General features: G+C 42.7%; 1 protein-coding gene across 1 annotated transcript in view; it reads right to left on the minus strand.

The window, feature by feature from the left end:
• The window catches only part of rab3gap1 (RAB3 GTPase activating protein catalytic subunit 1), a 44,579-nt gene that overhangs the window by 12,100 nt on the left and 18,150 nt on the right, over window positions 1-14,329 (minus strand). Inside the window, exons 8-17 of the mRNA XM_031892939.1 lie at window positions 13,160-13,259; window positions 12,489-12,570; window positions 11,829-11,897; window positions 11,619-11,692; window positions 10,490-10,582; window positions 8,565-8,734; window positions 6,646-6,741; window positions 3,622-3,794; window positions 2,033-2,087; window positions 811-1,161 (exon numbers count right to left, since the gene is read on the minus strand). Coding sequence (XP_031748799.1) covers window positions 811-1,161; window positions 2,033-2,087; window positions 3,622-3,794; window positions 6,646-6,741; window positions 8,565-8,734; window positions 10,490-10,582; window positions 11,619-11,692; window positions 11,829-11,897; window positions 12,489-12,570; window positions 13,160-13,259 — 1,263 coding nt within the window. The remainder of the gene's footprint in view (window positions 1-810; window positions 1,162-2,032; window positions 2,088-3,621; window positions 3,795-6,645; window positions 6,742-8,564; window positions 8,735-10,489; window positions 10,583-11,618; window positions 11,693-11,828; window positions 11,898-12,488; window positions 12,571-13,159; window positions 13,260-14,329) is intronic.

Raw genomic sequence — 14,329 nt, forward strand, 5'->3', positions numbered from 1 at the left:
GAACTTTCAAGGACAAGTAAAGGGGCATGTAAACATTCCCACCTATAAGCCAAGACCTTAAAGCTTTCTCCAACTACCCACTCCTACTGGTGCCCCAATAAGGGGTAATTATATCTTAGTTGGGATCAAGTACAGGTACTGTTTTATTATTACAGAGAAAAGGGAATCATTTAACCATTAAATAAACCCAATAGGGCTGTTCTACCCCAATAAGGGTTAATTATATCTTAGTTGGGATCAAGTACAGGTACTGTTTTATTATTACAGAGAAAAGGGAATCATTTAACCATTAAATTAACCCAATAGGGCTGTTCTGCCCCCAATAAGGGGTAATTATATCTTAGTTGGGATCAAGTACAGGTACTGTTTTATTATTACAGAGAAAAGGGAATCATTTAACCATTAAATTAACCCAATAGGGCTGTTCTGCCCCAATAAGGGGTAATTATATCTTAGTTGGGATCAAGTACAGGTACTGTTTTATTATTACAGAGAAAAGGGAATCATTTAACCATTACATAAACCCAATAGGACTGTTCTGCCCCCAATAAGGGGTAATTATATCTTAGTTGGGATCAAGTACAGGTACTGTTTATTATTACTGAGAAAAAGGAAATCATTTTTAAAAATTAGAATTATTTGCTTATAATGGAGTCTATGAGTCCTCTAATGCAGAACTTTTTGGATAATGGGTTTCCAGATAACAGATCCCATACCTGTACTAGGAAATTTCACGTCTGGCTTTGTAGAACAAAGTCTGAAGTGACCAATTGGTTCTTGCATTATATGAGACAGTAACAAGGTCCTTACCTGCGTTACGGGAATATAGAGCGGCTCCCCGGTGCGGAGCAAGGTGAGGTTCCCCGACTGATGTAAGCGCCCTTCTGGTTTGGGCAATGGATTCTCTTTTGTTTCCTCTTTGGCTTTTCTGGCACTTTCCTGGCTGCCCTCCTTCAGCTCCTCCGTGTCACTGTGACACTCAAAGAACTCATCCTCGCTGTCGCTCCACGAATCCCACGATTTTGCCACTTCGTATTTGTTAGCCTCCCCCGGGCTTAGCGTGTCACTCGGGGTCCTGTTGGCAGCAGCCTCGCTGGAACTGGGGCTCCCTTTCTTTCCCTCGTCCCGGCCCTTCTTTCTCTCCAGGCAGCAGTTCAACATCTGCAAAGCAGCAAGAACTCCGAATATACTAAACGTTCCAATATAATAAACATCTTCACTTACTTTATCTGTAATGTAATTGATACTGAAACAATATTTTCTCTCCTTCGGCCAAGACTCCAATTCCCATAATGCTCTGCTTCTTCTGTGATTAAAAGACCAGTGAAGAAGTTGCATGGATGGCATTGTGGGAAATGGAGTCTTATCTGGAGAAGACCTGACTACTGCTGCATTGTTTCAGTGGTAAAGCAGCCACAATCAGCAGTGCAGTAAAGCAAGGGACAGATGGATAATGCTTTAAATAACTTGTTTCCACTGATTTCCATGTATAGTAAAGTTGCAAAAAATTTTTAAATATTAAAAAAAATGTTGTTTAGGTTTACATCCCCTTTAAGTATACATCAGGTATACTGAGCTTTTAAGACAAGGGCATGAGGGCAGGGCATGTGGGCTAGTATAGTGGAATGATTCCTATTTGCACCACTGAGTAAACCAATAGCAACCAACCATCACAGCTTTGGATTTAAATGCTAAGCCCAAGTGCCAACTGACTGGAGCAATTACACTTAGGCACCAATGGCACATATTACAAATGCTTGGCATTTCTGTACTTCTGGCTGACCCTGCTGCCCAACTGAATATTGTCATTTAGACTAATGTGGGCAGGTAATCCTCACTGATCCAATTTGTTGTCCTACAACTTTAAAGGGAAAGTAAAGCAAAGCTATGACCCTGCACATGAAGATTTCACTGTGAGACCAGTCTACTCTGCGACGGTCAAAAGCAGGTTTGTGAGATTTTACGGCATCACCCCCAACGCACACCATGCAGTAATCTATAAACAATAACTGCAATAATGTTCCCTGCTCACCTGAAGCTTCTGATGCAGAAGGCAGCATTTCAGATCAGGGGATCCATTTGCCAACCTAGAGAAAGAAATACATAACATTAATGACAAACAGAACAATTAGCATTAACATCTGTACCAATTAAAAAAGGAATTCTGGGAATACAATATTTTTTTAAGTACCTAATTGCCTCACCTATGAGCACTGCAATTTATTTAATTAGAATAATTCTCACAGTCTAAACCCCAAGCCTCAGATGGGAGAAAGAAAAAGTTAGTGCACTGGATGTATATTGGAAGGTTTGGTGCCCATATAAAAGGCACAAGGCTGCAGACTGAGTTATACAGGGAACTCTGAGTATCACTCGTGTATTATAAGGGATAATGTACCCCCTACTGTAAATGATAAGGATATTAGCAGTCACTGAGGGGTTCTGTGCCCATATAAAAGGCACAAGGCTGCAGACTGAGTTATACAGGGAACTCTGAGTATCACTCGTGTATTATAAGGGATAATGTACCCCCTACTGTAAATGATAAGGATATTAGCAGTCACTGAGGGGTTCTGTGCCCCCCATATAAAGGCACAAGGCTGCAGGCTGAGTTATACAGGGAACTCTGAGTATCACTCATGTATTATAAGGGATAATGTACCCCCTACTGTAAATGATAAGGATATTAGCAGTCACTGAGGGGTTCTGTGCCCATATAAAAGGCACAAGGCTGCAGGCTGAGTTATACAGGGAACTCTGAGTATCACTCGTGTATTATAAGGGATAATGTACCCCCTACTGTAAATGATAAGGATATTAGCAGTCACTGAGGGGTTCTGTGCCCATATAAAGGCACAAGGCTGCAGGCTGAGTTATACAGGGAACTCTGAGTATCACTCATGTATTATAAGGGATAATGTACCCCCTACTGTAAATGATAAGGATATTAGCAGTCACTGAGGGGTTCTGTGCCCCCCATATAAAGGCACAAGGCTGCAGGCTGAGTTATACAGGGAACTCTGAGTATCACTCATGTATTATAAGGGATAATGTACCCCCTACTGTAAATGATAAGGATATTAGCAGTCACTGAGGGGTTCTGTGCCCCCCATATAAAGGCACAAGGCTGCAGGCTGAGTTATACAGGGAACTCTGAGTATCACTCATGTATTATAAGGGATAATGTACCCCCTACTGTAAATGATAAGGATATTAGCAGTCACTGAGGGGTTCTGTGCCCATATAAAGGCACAAAGCTGCAGGCTGAGTTATACAGGGAACTCTGAGTATCACTCATGTATTATAAGGGATAATGTACCCCCTACTGTAAATGATAAGGATATTAGCAGTCACTGAGGGGTTCTGTGCCCATATAAAGGCACAAGGCTGCAGGCTGAGTTATACAGGGAACTCTGAGTATCACTCATGTATTATAAGGGATAATGTACCCCCTACTGTAAATGATAAGGATATTAGCAGTCACTGAGGGGTTCTGTGCCCATATAAAGGCACAAGGCTGCAGGCTGAGTTATTCTGGGAACTCGGGAGTATCACTCATGTATTATAAGGGATAATCTACCCCCTACTGTAAATGATAAGGATATTAGCAGTCATATTTACCCGGGAATGAGGAAATTGTTTTCCCACCGATAACGCATTTCCAGGACAAACTCCTGCCACAGGTGAGCCACACCCTTTACACCTCCGTGGTAGAAGTTGACCATACACAGACACAATGCCAATTTGTAGGTCAGACTATCCGAGGGTGCAGATTTCAGCTGGCTGTACAGGTTCTAAAGACACAGGTACAGTTAAACAGATGGGCCAGCAGTAGTACTTTAAACACAGTGAAAACGTACCATGAATAGATATTGGGAAGTTGCTTGAAATTGCATTTTCTTTCATTAACATTAACCCTCTTATTTAATAAAAGGCACTAAATTTGGCAAGGAGTAGTAACCCATAGCAACCAATAAGGGGCAATAGGTAACCCACCCATTCCAAATGGTTTTAAAGGAAAAGTAATACCAGAAAATGAAAATATATAAAAGAAATTGAACTATAATGTGCTGCTGCCCTGCACTGGTACAGCTGGGGTGTTTGCTACAGAAACCCTACTATAGTTTATATAAATGCCCCGCTGTGTAGCCCCGGGGGCAGCCATTCCTGCACTGGTACAGCTGGGGTGTTTGCTACAGAAACCCTACTATAGTTTATATAAATACCCCGCTGTGTAGCCCCGGGCGCAGCCGTTCCTGCACTGGTACAGCTGGGGTGTTTGCTACAGAAACCCTACTATAGTTTATATAAATACCCCGCTGTGTAGCCCCGGGGGCAGCTGTTCCTGCACCGGTACAGCTGGGGTGTTTGCTACAGAAACCCTACTATAGTTTATATAAATACCCCGCTGTGTAGCCCTGGGGGCAGCCATTCCTGCACCGGTACAGCTGGGGTGTTTGCTACAGAAACCCTACTATAGTTTATATAAATACCCCGCTGTGTAGCCCTGGGGGCAGCCATTCCTGCACCGGTACAGCTGGGGTGTTTGCTACAGAAACCCTACTATAGTTTATATAAATACCCCGCTGTGTAGCCCCGGGCGCAGCCGTTCCTGCACTGGTACAGCTGGGGTGTTTGCTACAGAAACCCTACTATAGTTTATATAAATACCCCGCTGTGTAGCCCCGGGGGCAGCTGTTCCTGCACCGGTACAGCTGGGGTGTTTGCTACAGAAACCCTACTATAGTTTATATAAATACCCCGCTGTGTAGCCCCGGGGGCAGCCGTTCCTGCACCGGTACAGCTGGGGTGTTTGCTACAGAAACCCTACTATAGTTTATATAAATACCCTGCTGTGTAGCCCTGGGGGCAGCCATTCCTGCACTGGTACAGCTGGGGTGTTTGCTACAGAAACCCTACTATAGTTTATATAAATACCCCGCTGTGTAGCTACGGGGGCAGCCATTCCTGCACTGGTACAGCTGGGGTGTTTGCTACAGAAACCCTACTATAGTTTATATAAATACCCCGCTGTGTAGCCATGGGGGCAGCCATTCCTGCACCGGTACAGCTGGGGTGTTTGCTACAGAAACCCTACTATAGTTTATATAAATACCCCGCTGTGTAGCCCCGGGGGCAGCCATTCCTGCACTGGTACAGCTGGGGTGTTTGCTACAGAAACCCTACTATAGTTTATATAAATACCCCGCTGTGTAGCCCCGGGCGCAGCCGTTCCTGCACTGGTACAGCTGGGGTGTTTGCTACAGAAACCCTACTATAGTTTATATAAATACCCCGCTGTGTAGCCCCGGGGGCAGCCATTCCTGCACCGGTACAGCTGGGGTGTTTGCTACAGAAACCCTACTATAGTTTATATAAATACCCCGCTGTGTAGCCCCGGGGGCAGCCATTCCTGCACCGGTACAGCTGGGGTGTTTGCTACAGAAACCCTACTATAGTTTATATAAATACCCCGCTGTGTAGCCCCGGGGGCAGCCGTTCCTGCACTGGTACAGCTGGGGTGTTTGCTACAGAAACCCTACTATAGTTTATATAAATACCCCGCTGTGTAGCCCCGGGGGCAGCCATTCCTGCACTGGTACAGCTGGGGTGTTTGCTACAGAAACCCTACTATAGTTTATATAAATACCCCGCTGTGTAGCCCCGGGGGCAGCCATTCCTGCACTGGTACAGCTGGGGTGTTTGCTACAGAAACCCTACTATAGTTTATATAAATACCCCGCTGTGTAGCCCCGGGGGCAGCCATTCCTGCACTGGTACAGCTGGGGTGTTTGCTACAGAAACCCTACTATAGTTTATATAAATACCCCGCTGTGTAGCCCCGGGGGCAGCCGTTCCTGCACCGGTACAGCTGGGGTGTTTGCTACAGAAACCCTACTATAGTTTATATAAATACCCTGCTGTGTAGCCCTGGGGGCAGCCATTCCTGCACTGGTACAGCTGGGGTGTTTGCTACAGAAACCCTACTATAGTTTATATAAATACCCCGCTGTGTAGCTACGGGGGCAGCCATTCCTGCACTGGTACAGCTGGGGTGTTTGCTACAGAAACCCTACTATAGTTTATATAAATACCCCGCTGTGTAGCCATGGGGGCGGCCATTCGAAAGGAGAAAAGGCACAGGTTCCATAGCAGATAAAAGATAAACTCTGTACAATGGTGTCTTTTCTGTTATCTGCTATGTAACCTGTGCCTTTTCTCCTTTTTTACAGCATGAATGGCTGCCCCCGTGGCTACACAGCAGCAAAACACTTTCATCATTTTGGTGTTACTGTTCCTTTAAAATAGCACTGTCTATATCATAATACGATTTTAAGGTGATCTAAGCTGTTTAAATCTGTATAAAGAGTCACAGTTGCATGTCTCTCAACTACTCCTCTAAAAAAAAATGTATTTCAATAATCTGCCACTGCCACCATACATCCCCCTCTGTGTTTTGGCAGTGTCTTCCTTTCTATTTGCTGCCTGCAGAATCTGATTTTACATATATTTTTATTGGTATAAGCGGCACAGTTCCAACAAATGAGCCGGCGCCGGGATGCAGGTGTTATCCTCAGTAATGAAATCCCAGTCCCACAGACAGTGACACATATTGCTGGCGCATCTCCGTGTTGCTAAACTTACATAGTCTTCGCTCTCTGACTGCGAGGAGATGTTTCCTGTGGAGGTGCTAGCTTTGGCTTCCGATCCATCAAGTGATTTGGCGTCAGGGAACAAGAACTGCAGAGAAGGGGGAGGGAGAGAAAAATGCACATTTCTTCAATTTTTCATTGCTACAGTACATCTAGTTACACTGGGTTACTAATAATACTTTGCCTTATGTAACGATATAAATATATATATAATAAAGCTCTACCCGCAGAATGACACAATCACAGCAGAATTATGCATTTTAACTCCTACATTGCCTGGAAATGTGACATTTTGCTTGTCTGTATACTAGGAAAAAAAAATTACACCTAGTTTGTCTCCTTTTGGCATATTAGAAATTCAATGTGCAGTTGCTTTGATGCCAGTAGCATTTTCTGTCTTGGATAAATCTCCATTGTTCTCAGCTATCTGGTCTCAACCATCCTTTACACCTCTTAAATGCCTTCTGTGGCTAAATAATCCCTTTGCAAAGAAGTCAGCAGGGTGAGTGGGCATATGACCCAGTGTGTAGGATTACTGTGGGGCAAGGGCAGGTGAATACAGACAGAAATACTCCAGGAAGGGCTAGTAGTCCTTCTTCTCTATGTTTGCTATGAACAGTACAACACAAGGGATTCTGGCCCAATTAGTAGTACATAAAGGACCAATATTCCTTCTTTTCTGTCTTTTCTTGTCTGATGGAAATATTTGGAATTTGCCCCCATATATAACGAAAGGCATGAATGGTATTATGTAATGTAAGGGGCAAAGTTGGTTGTTATGGATAACTGCTCCTGGGCAAACTTAGTGCTTTTTATTACATAAGGGGGTAAGTTTGCCCAGGAGCAGCGACCAATAGCGACCAATAAGATGTTTGCTTGTAACCAGGTGACCAGTAGATGCTTCCAGCTGGTTGCTATGGGTTACTGCTCCTGGGCAAACCTAGTGCCTTGTGTTACATAAACCCGATAATGTGTATCTATTTCCCATTTGCCTTGGTCTCCCTGCTGCTACTAGGTCACCTTGCTGCTGTTTCAGTCTGGATAAATCTCCACTGCTCTAAAGCTGTCCAGCCACAAGCACCGTTAACACCTTCCAAGCACCTTCTGCAGGAATATAATACTATTAGGAAGCAGTAGGTAAAAATGCGAGATGAATTAAATCAAACAGGACACTGCCACACCTACCTCAATAGACTTGCTATGAACAGTTTCTGATTAAAGAACAGCATTGAAAAAGCTGGGAGCAATAGGGGTGATACAGCTTAGACCCCAGTAAAATGTAGGATCACTGTGTTGCCTATTGCTCAGACAGACCTGAGCAGGACATGAAGCATATTGCTGGGGGGCACTAATGGTAGATACAAACTGCCAGTTCCTGGCTATAGCCCATCAGATTATTCTAAAGCCTTTACCTCTGTGTTTAAATGCACAAGACTGACTAACTCTCTAAAAAGAAGCTGCAGCTTGTTCCTATATCTGCTCAGCACTTTGCCTCTCTCCTTCCTCCTTCTCACTATCATACCCCAAGTTTCCCTGCTGTTCCCTGGCTGTAATTTATGTTTGGAATACTCAGAAGCCCCTGGTATCTGGGGAAGACAAAGCCAAAGTCAGAAGGTGGGCTAAGAACTGAAGCAAGGAATTTAATCACACACATGCCATCTTTCACTCATGGAACCCAGGCTAGCGTTACTCAGGCCACAACACACTTGGTGTATTTGGGAAGTGGAACCATTAACAAGATAAACAACAGATATGATTAATTCACGCTCAGGCAATGCTATAGCACTTTCTAATTAACACATCTATTAGCGACTAAGCTGAATTAATTAATCAGGGGGTCACAGGGAATGTATCCAAGAAGCCTGTGGGAAACTGAAAAACCTGCCAGAAAACTTTAGTTTAGACACATACAAACAAGATGGCATTGAGGACATCGTTGTTTAAAGGCGACTCGTCGGCTCCCCGGTGCTTGCGGATTTTCTTCCTTGCGCTGTGGACCATGCTGGTTACAGACAGCTTATGGATAGGGACTGGAGCTGGCTCGGTGAGCTTTGATAGCGCCTGGCTAATATCTGCTACCTCTGTTATAAAAAAAGAAACACATTAATTGTACTTGGAGCCATTTGCATTCACAGCTTTCAGCAAGCAACATGCAGATTCCAGACTGTATATTGTGCCTTAGGCTAATGTCCCACGGAGCGAGTTAGTCGCCTGTGATTGATCTCTGCTATTGCGGTCGACTAACCACTCCGATATGCCTTTCCACCGGCAAGCAACATAGCACAACTTCAAAAAGTCAAAGAAATGTGTAGGCCTTTCCACTGGCAACTTCTACTGCTGCCGGTGGAAGGCATTTCAGAGTGGTTAGTTGCCCATAGTAGCAGAGATCTATTGTGGATGACTAACTAGCCTCACAGAGCCACAATATAAAAGCAAACTAAAAAGTGATAAAATACCAATGGAATTTTAAAAATAACCCATTATGATTAAAGACAGAGTCTGCAAAATCAAAAAAACAAACTTTTATTACATTAAGGTTGAAGAGACACAGAGCTACTTGTCACGGCTACTAAACTCCAGAAAATCCCCTGCCATAGACAATACTGAGAATTTGCTCAGCTAAAACACACATACAGTCAATTATCAGTAAATGATCAGCATTGTTTATTTTAATACCAATGATAAATAGCTGCTACTAGTAGCTCCGTGTGTCATAGCTGACTGCTGTACATTAGTTCCATGGCTGGAACACAGAAACAGCTGTGGCTTAAGAGCAAAGACACACAGAGCTACTTAGTAGCAGCTACTTGTCATGGCAACTAAACTCCAGAAAATCCCCTGAAATAGACAATACTCGGTAAATTTTCATTTTCGTTTTAGTAGCCACAACAAGTAGCTGCTAATAGCAGCTGCGTGTGTCTTCACCCTTAGGTAGTGATTTTACTTAGCCCTGAATGTCACTGGAAATGCAGATATAGCACAGCCAAAAGGGTTAACTCTGTGACACCAACCACAGAGAACACAACTGTAATACAAAAATAGCTAAAATTGGATCTTTGGTTTGTTTCCCTGTGAACCACACCTGTGAGCTTTTAGCTCTTTTAAGCCTATGAAGAGCAATTTTCTGCATATTATGGATATCGGTAGGTTCATTAATCTGGCTTGTTTGATAATCTCATCTGCCAGTGAAGTGCAAGGTACAGCAGCAGACTGAGAAGTGAATAGAAGCCACAGTTCATTTCCTGCTGATTCGACGTGCAGAACAATGCAAACATGACCAGTCTATGGCCCCGTGTCCAGAATCTGTCTGTTTGGCCTGTAGCTTAATAGGTCAGATACCGCACAGGATTGGCCTGTGTATGGTTACCTGCTTAAAGGCTTAGATTTTGCTCAGCTAAACACTAACTATATAGATTAATATGACTCCTGGAAAAAAGTCAGGGATTTAGACGAATAATAAACCCAATCCTGGATTTAATGCATCATTAGGGTACAGTCACACATGGTGTAAGGTCCACTTCACTCCACCTGCGTTATGTAGTGGATCCACTCCTATACAGTCCTGTTCGTAGCTCCACTGACAGACACAGTGTCAGCCTAAGTGCAGCTATAAAGAACTGAGATAGGCCTAAAAACACACACACACACACTCACACACAAACATGCATTTTGGGCCAATCTCAACTTTGTGTAGCTGCACTCAGGCTGACTGTCAGAAGCAGGGAAACTCCTGTGTGTAGCTTTACTCTCAGTCTGCCTACAAAACGCAGGACTGTGCAGTAGAAGTAAATTCCATAAACTTTGCAATAAATATTAAACTCTGACTAGATGGCTACCTTTTCCATTCTCTTCAAATGTGGACTTTCCGAGCAGTTCATCGGTAGACTCTTTCCTTCTGCAAAGTCTAAAAAATTCTGAAACAAAATCCCCTATTAAGAAGAAAAAAAAAGGCACAATTAGGCACACTTGAAGGCACAATCATTCTATTGCAAATTTGTTTAGCATATACAGTGGTGCTTGAACGTTGCTGAACCCTTTGTGAAACCTAAACACACAATTGGTTCTACCCAAGAATGGATAAAGTCAAACTCCTGACCTGAACCCAACTGAAATGTTGTGGAAAGACCTAAAGCGAGCTGTTCATGTGAAGAAACCCACCAACATCCAAGAGCTCAAGCTGTTCTGTAGGAAGGAATGGACTACAATTCGATGTGCAGGACTGATCTACAGTTACTGTAAAGGTTTAGTTGCAGATATTGCTGCACTTTCATTTGCCATAAGCAGATATGTTATTGGATCATTTCTTTCAGGGATGCACCAAATACAAGATTCTTTTCAGGATTTGGCCTTTTTCAGCAGGATTCGGATTGGGCTGAATCCATGGTCCTAGCTGATTTGGATTTGGGTTCGGTATCCAGCTGAATCTTTCACAAAGGACTTCGGGTTAGGCCAAATCCGAACATAGTGGATTTGGTGCATCCCTAATTTTTTTTTTAGTAACTACATGACCAAAGATAATAGTTTTTGTTTTATTTGTTTAACTAGGTTTTCTTTAGGGATCCATCGAACCAGATCCTGGCCGAATACCGAACCGAATCCTGGCCGAATACCGAACCGAATCCTGGCCGAATACCGAACAGAGTCCTGGATTCGGTGCATCCCTAATTTTCTTTATCTACTTTTAGGACTTGAAAATCAGATGATGTTTTAGGTCACATTCAAATAAAAATATAAACTTTAAAGAGTTCACAAACTTTCAAGCACCACTGTACCCCTGTGTTGAATAAGATGCCAAATAACTGGTGTTAGTAATGTGCTCTGCCTGCAGCTGTTAGACTGCTATAGATCTGCGCTCTGCTGTAATACTGTACTATATGCCAGCCCTCAAACATGTGCTATGAGCCCATTACAAAAATAATAGATTTGGTGCATCCCTACTTCATACCCTTCTGTTTTGCCACTTACCCAGCATGCACTGGGGATTATCCGCTTTCCGAACTCTGACAGACCACTGAGGAGCTTGTAGAGGATCCAAGTCTCTGCAAAATAAATCACCTCAATCAATCAGAAAGCAGTCCAGTGGTACAACAGAAAATGCCAGTAATTTCATATTGATCCACGGTGTGAATTATTAAACACAACAGAGAATCGAGCAGTAACATTTCTGTGACTCACGAGTATACGTCATTGTCCACAATGATTCCTTCGGTCAGGCAGGGCCATGTTGTAGCTAAATGAAGTTCACTGGAGGAAATAAAAATATTGAGACAAATAAGGGTCTATAAAAGGTCTTGCTGTGAAATGGGGGAGAAAAGTACAATCTGGTTGTTTTCTCTGCAATAAAATGAAAGTGCTTTAGGGCCAATTAATCAAACACTTTCCTGTTCTTAATGGAAATATGACAGTATACTGACCTGCAACTACTGCAGCCTGATATTTATGCCCAACAACACTGGCCAAACTGTAATGATCAGACCACTTAAACCATTGAAATCCCTCAGAAGAGGGCTGCAGTTATCAAATAAGTCAATTTTTAAGCACCCCAATATATAAAGCTGGCCAGATATGGTTCAGCAGGCTATTAGGAGGGCCCCATACACAGGCCAATAAACAGCTTTTAAAAGTGGCCACATTAAGATTAATGAAAGAAAATTCTGTGCTTAATAGTCTCTAACATATTAGGGATAGAGACAGAAAAAAAGGGAAGGAAGAGATACAACCTGCAACAATACTACATCCCATAGAAACCAGTAAGTATTTGGTTTAACTTGCAGTTGATGGTAAATGCTAACAGGTTGCTACTGGTTATGGCGCTGTTTATATTTGCCTACTAACCATATTGGGTCTTCACAAGCTCCAAAGGGAAGTTTTCCAATCTCCAGTCCTCCAATTTCACCTCCAATAAGTGCATCTAAGTCTATCAACAAAATAGAATAGTCATATATTTATATAATAATAATAATAATAATAATAATATATATATATATATATATATACATACACACACACACACACACACACACTTCTATATAAACATACTAGACATTTATGAAGGATTTCTGCACAATATGGACTTGTTCTTGTGGACTTGTTGCCACTTAGGGATGTATGTTTGTGTCAGAGAAAGGTTACTTTAAATGAATTTCAAGGCATTTACATTAAGGGGTGTATTTATTAACACTGGAGACAAACTTCACGGCGATCTTGCCCATAGCAACAATCAGATCTTTGCCTAGTAGGTGACTGTTCAAACCTAATTGCTGATCGGATGCTATGGGCAACATCACCGGTGAAGTTTGTCTCCACTGTTGATAAATACACCCCTTAATGTAAATGCCTTGAAATTCACATAAAATAACTTTTCTCCGGCACATAACTAGAGATCTGACTACAAAATCCCAGTTCCGGGCATCAATCAATTGTATGATTAACACAAGACACACAACTGATTTGCCTTTGGGGTTTTGGGAGAACATACTTGACATTTATAATCCAGAATTTCCCACCTGGAGGTTGCTGAGGCCAAAAATATTGCTGCCAATCTTGCAGGATGTAAGTGAAGCGAATGGCAATGTTAACAGGAGGTAGCGCTGTCAGCGGGCATCCCTACAAATAAAAACGGCATTGCAAGAATCATAAATAAACTTGTTTATGACATGCAAATTATAGGCCCAGTAGATACTTAAAATGGTGCTGTTCCTGTTGAATTGTACTTAGTACAGGGGAATCCCTATGTGCCATAGTTTTATGGTATCTCTCTGTACAGGTTATGAGCAAACTTAGGGGGCTGTTCCTGCTGAATTGTGCTTAGTACAGGGTAATCCCTATGTGCCATAGTTTTATGGTATCTCTATGTACAGGCTATGGGCAAACTTAGGGGCTGTTCCTGCTGAATTGTGCTTAGTACAGGGGAATCCCTATGTGCCATAGTTTTATAGTATCTCTCTGTACAGGTTATGAGCAAACTTAGGGGCTGTTCCTGCTGAATTGTGCTTAGTACAGGGGAATCCCTATGCTGCCATAGTTTTATGGTATCTCTCTGTACAGGCTATGAGCAAACTTAGGGGGCTGTTCCTGCTGAATTGTGCTTAGTACAGGGGAATCCCTATGTGCCATAGTTTTATAGTATCTCTCTGTACAGGCTATGAGCAAACTTAGGGGGCTGTTCCTGCTGAATTGTGCTTAGTACAGGGGAATCCATATGCTGCCTTAGTTTTATGGTATCTCTCTGTAGAGGTTATGAGCAAACTTAAGGGACAGTCCCCGCTAAACTGTGTTCAATATAAGGGAAAACCAATGGTGGCATAGATTTACGGTATCTCTCAGTAGAGCAAACTCAGAGGGCCACCTTAGTGCTATATACAGAAGAGTTTAAGTGGCGCCCACTATTCAGTGCAGTTTAGCTGAACAGTAAGAATCCACTATGCTGTATTATGTCACAAAAATTGAAAAATGAGAGTGAGAGAACTAAGGTGTAACTACAGCTCCCTCTGTTGGACACACAGGTTACTGCCAGACAGAGACTTCAGGGTTTGCAGAGAAGGCTGCTCCTTGCAGTTTAGCTATCCCCTGTACTGATAAAAGCCGGAGAGAGCCGTGGGTTACACAGTTAAATACAGATGGGCTGGGTTTATGTATGGAATAACCAGCCGTTACTATTGCTGAGTAAAAAAAAA

This window comes from Xenopus tropicalis, chromosome 9 (assembly GCF_000004195.4).
Source record: "Xenopus tropicalis strain Nigerian chromosome 9, UCB_Xtro_10.0, whole genome shotgun sequence".
Classification (NCBI taxonomy): Eukaryota; Metazoa; Chordata; class Amphibia; order Anura; family Pipidae; genus Xenopus; species Xenopus tropicalis.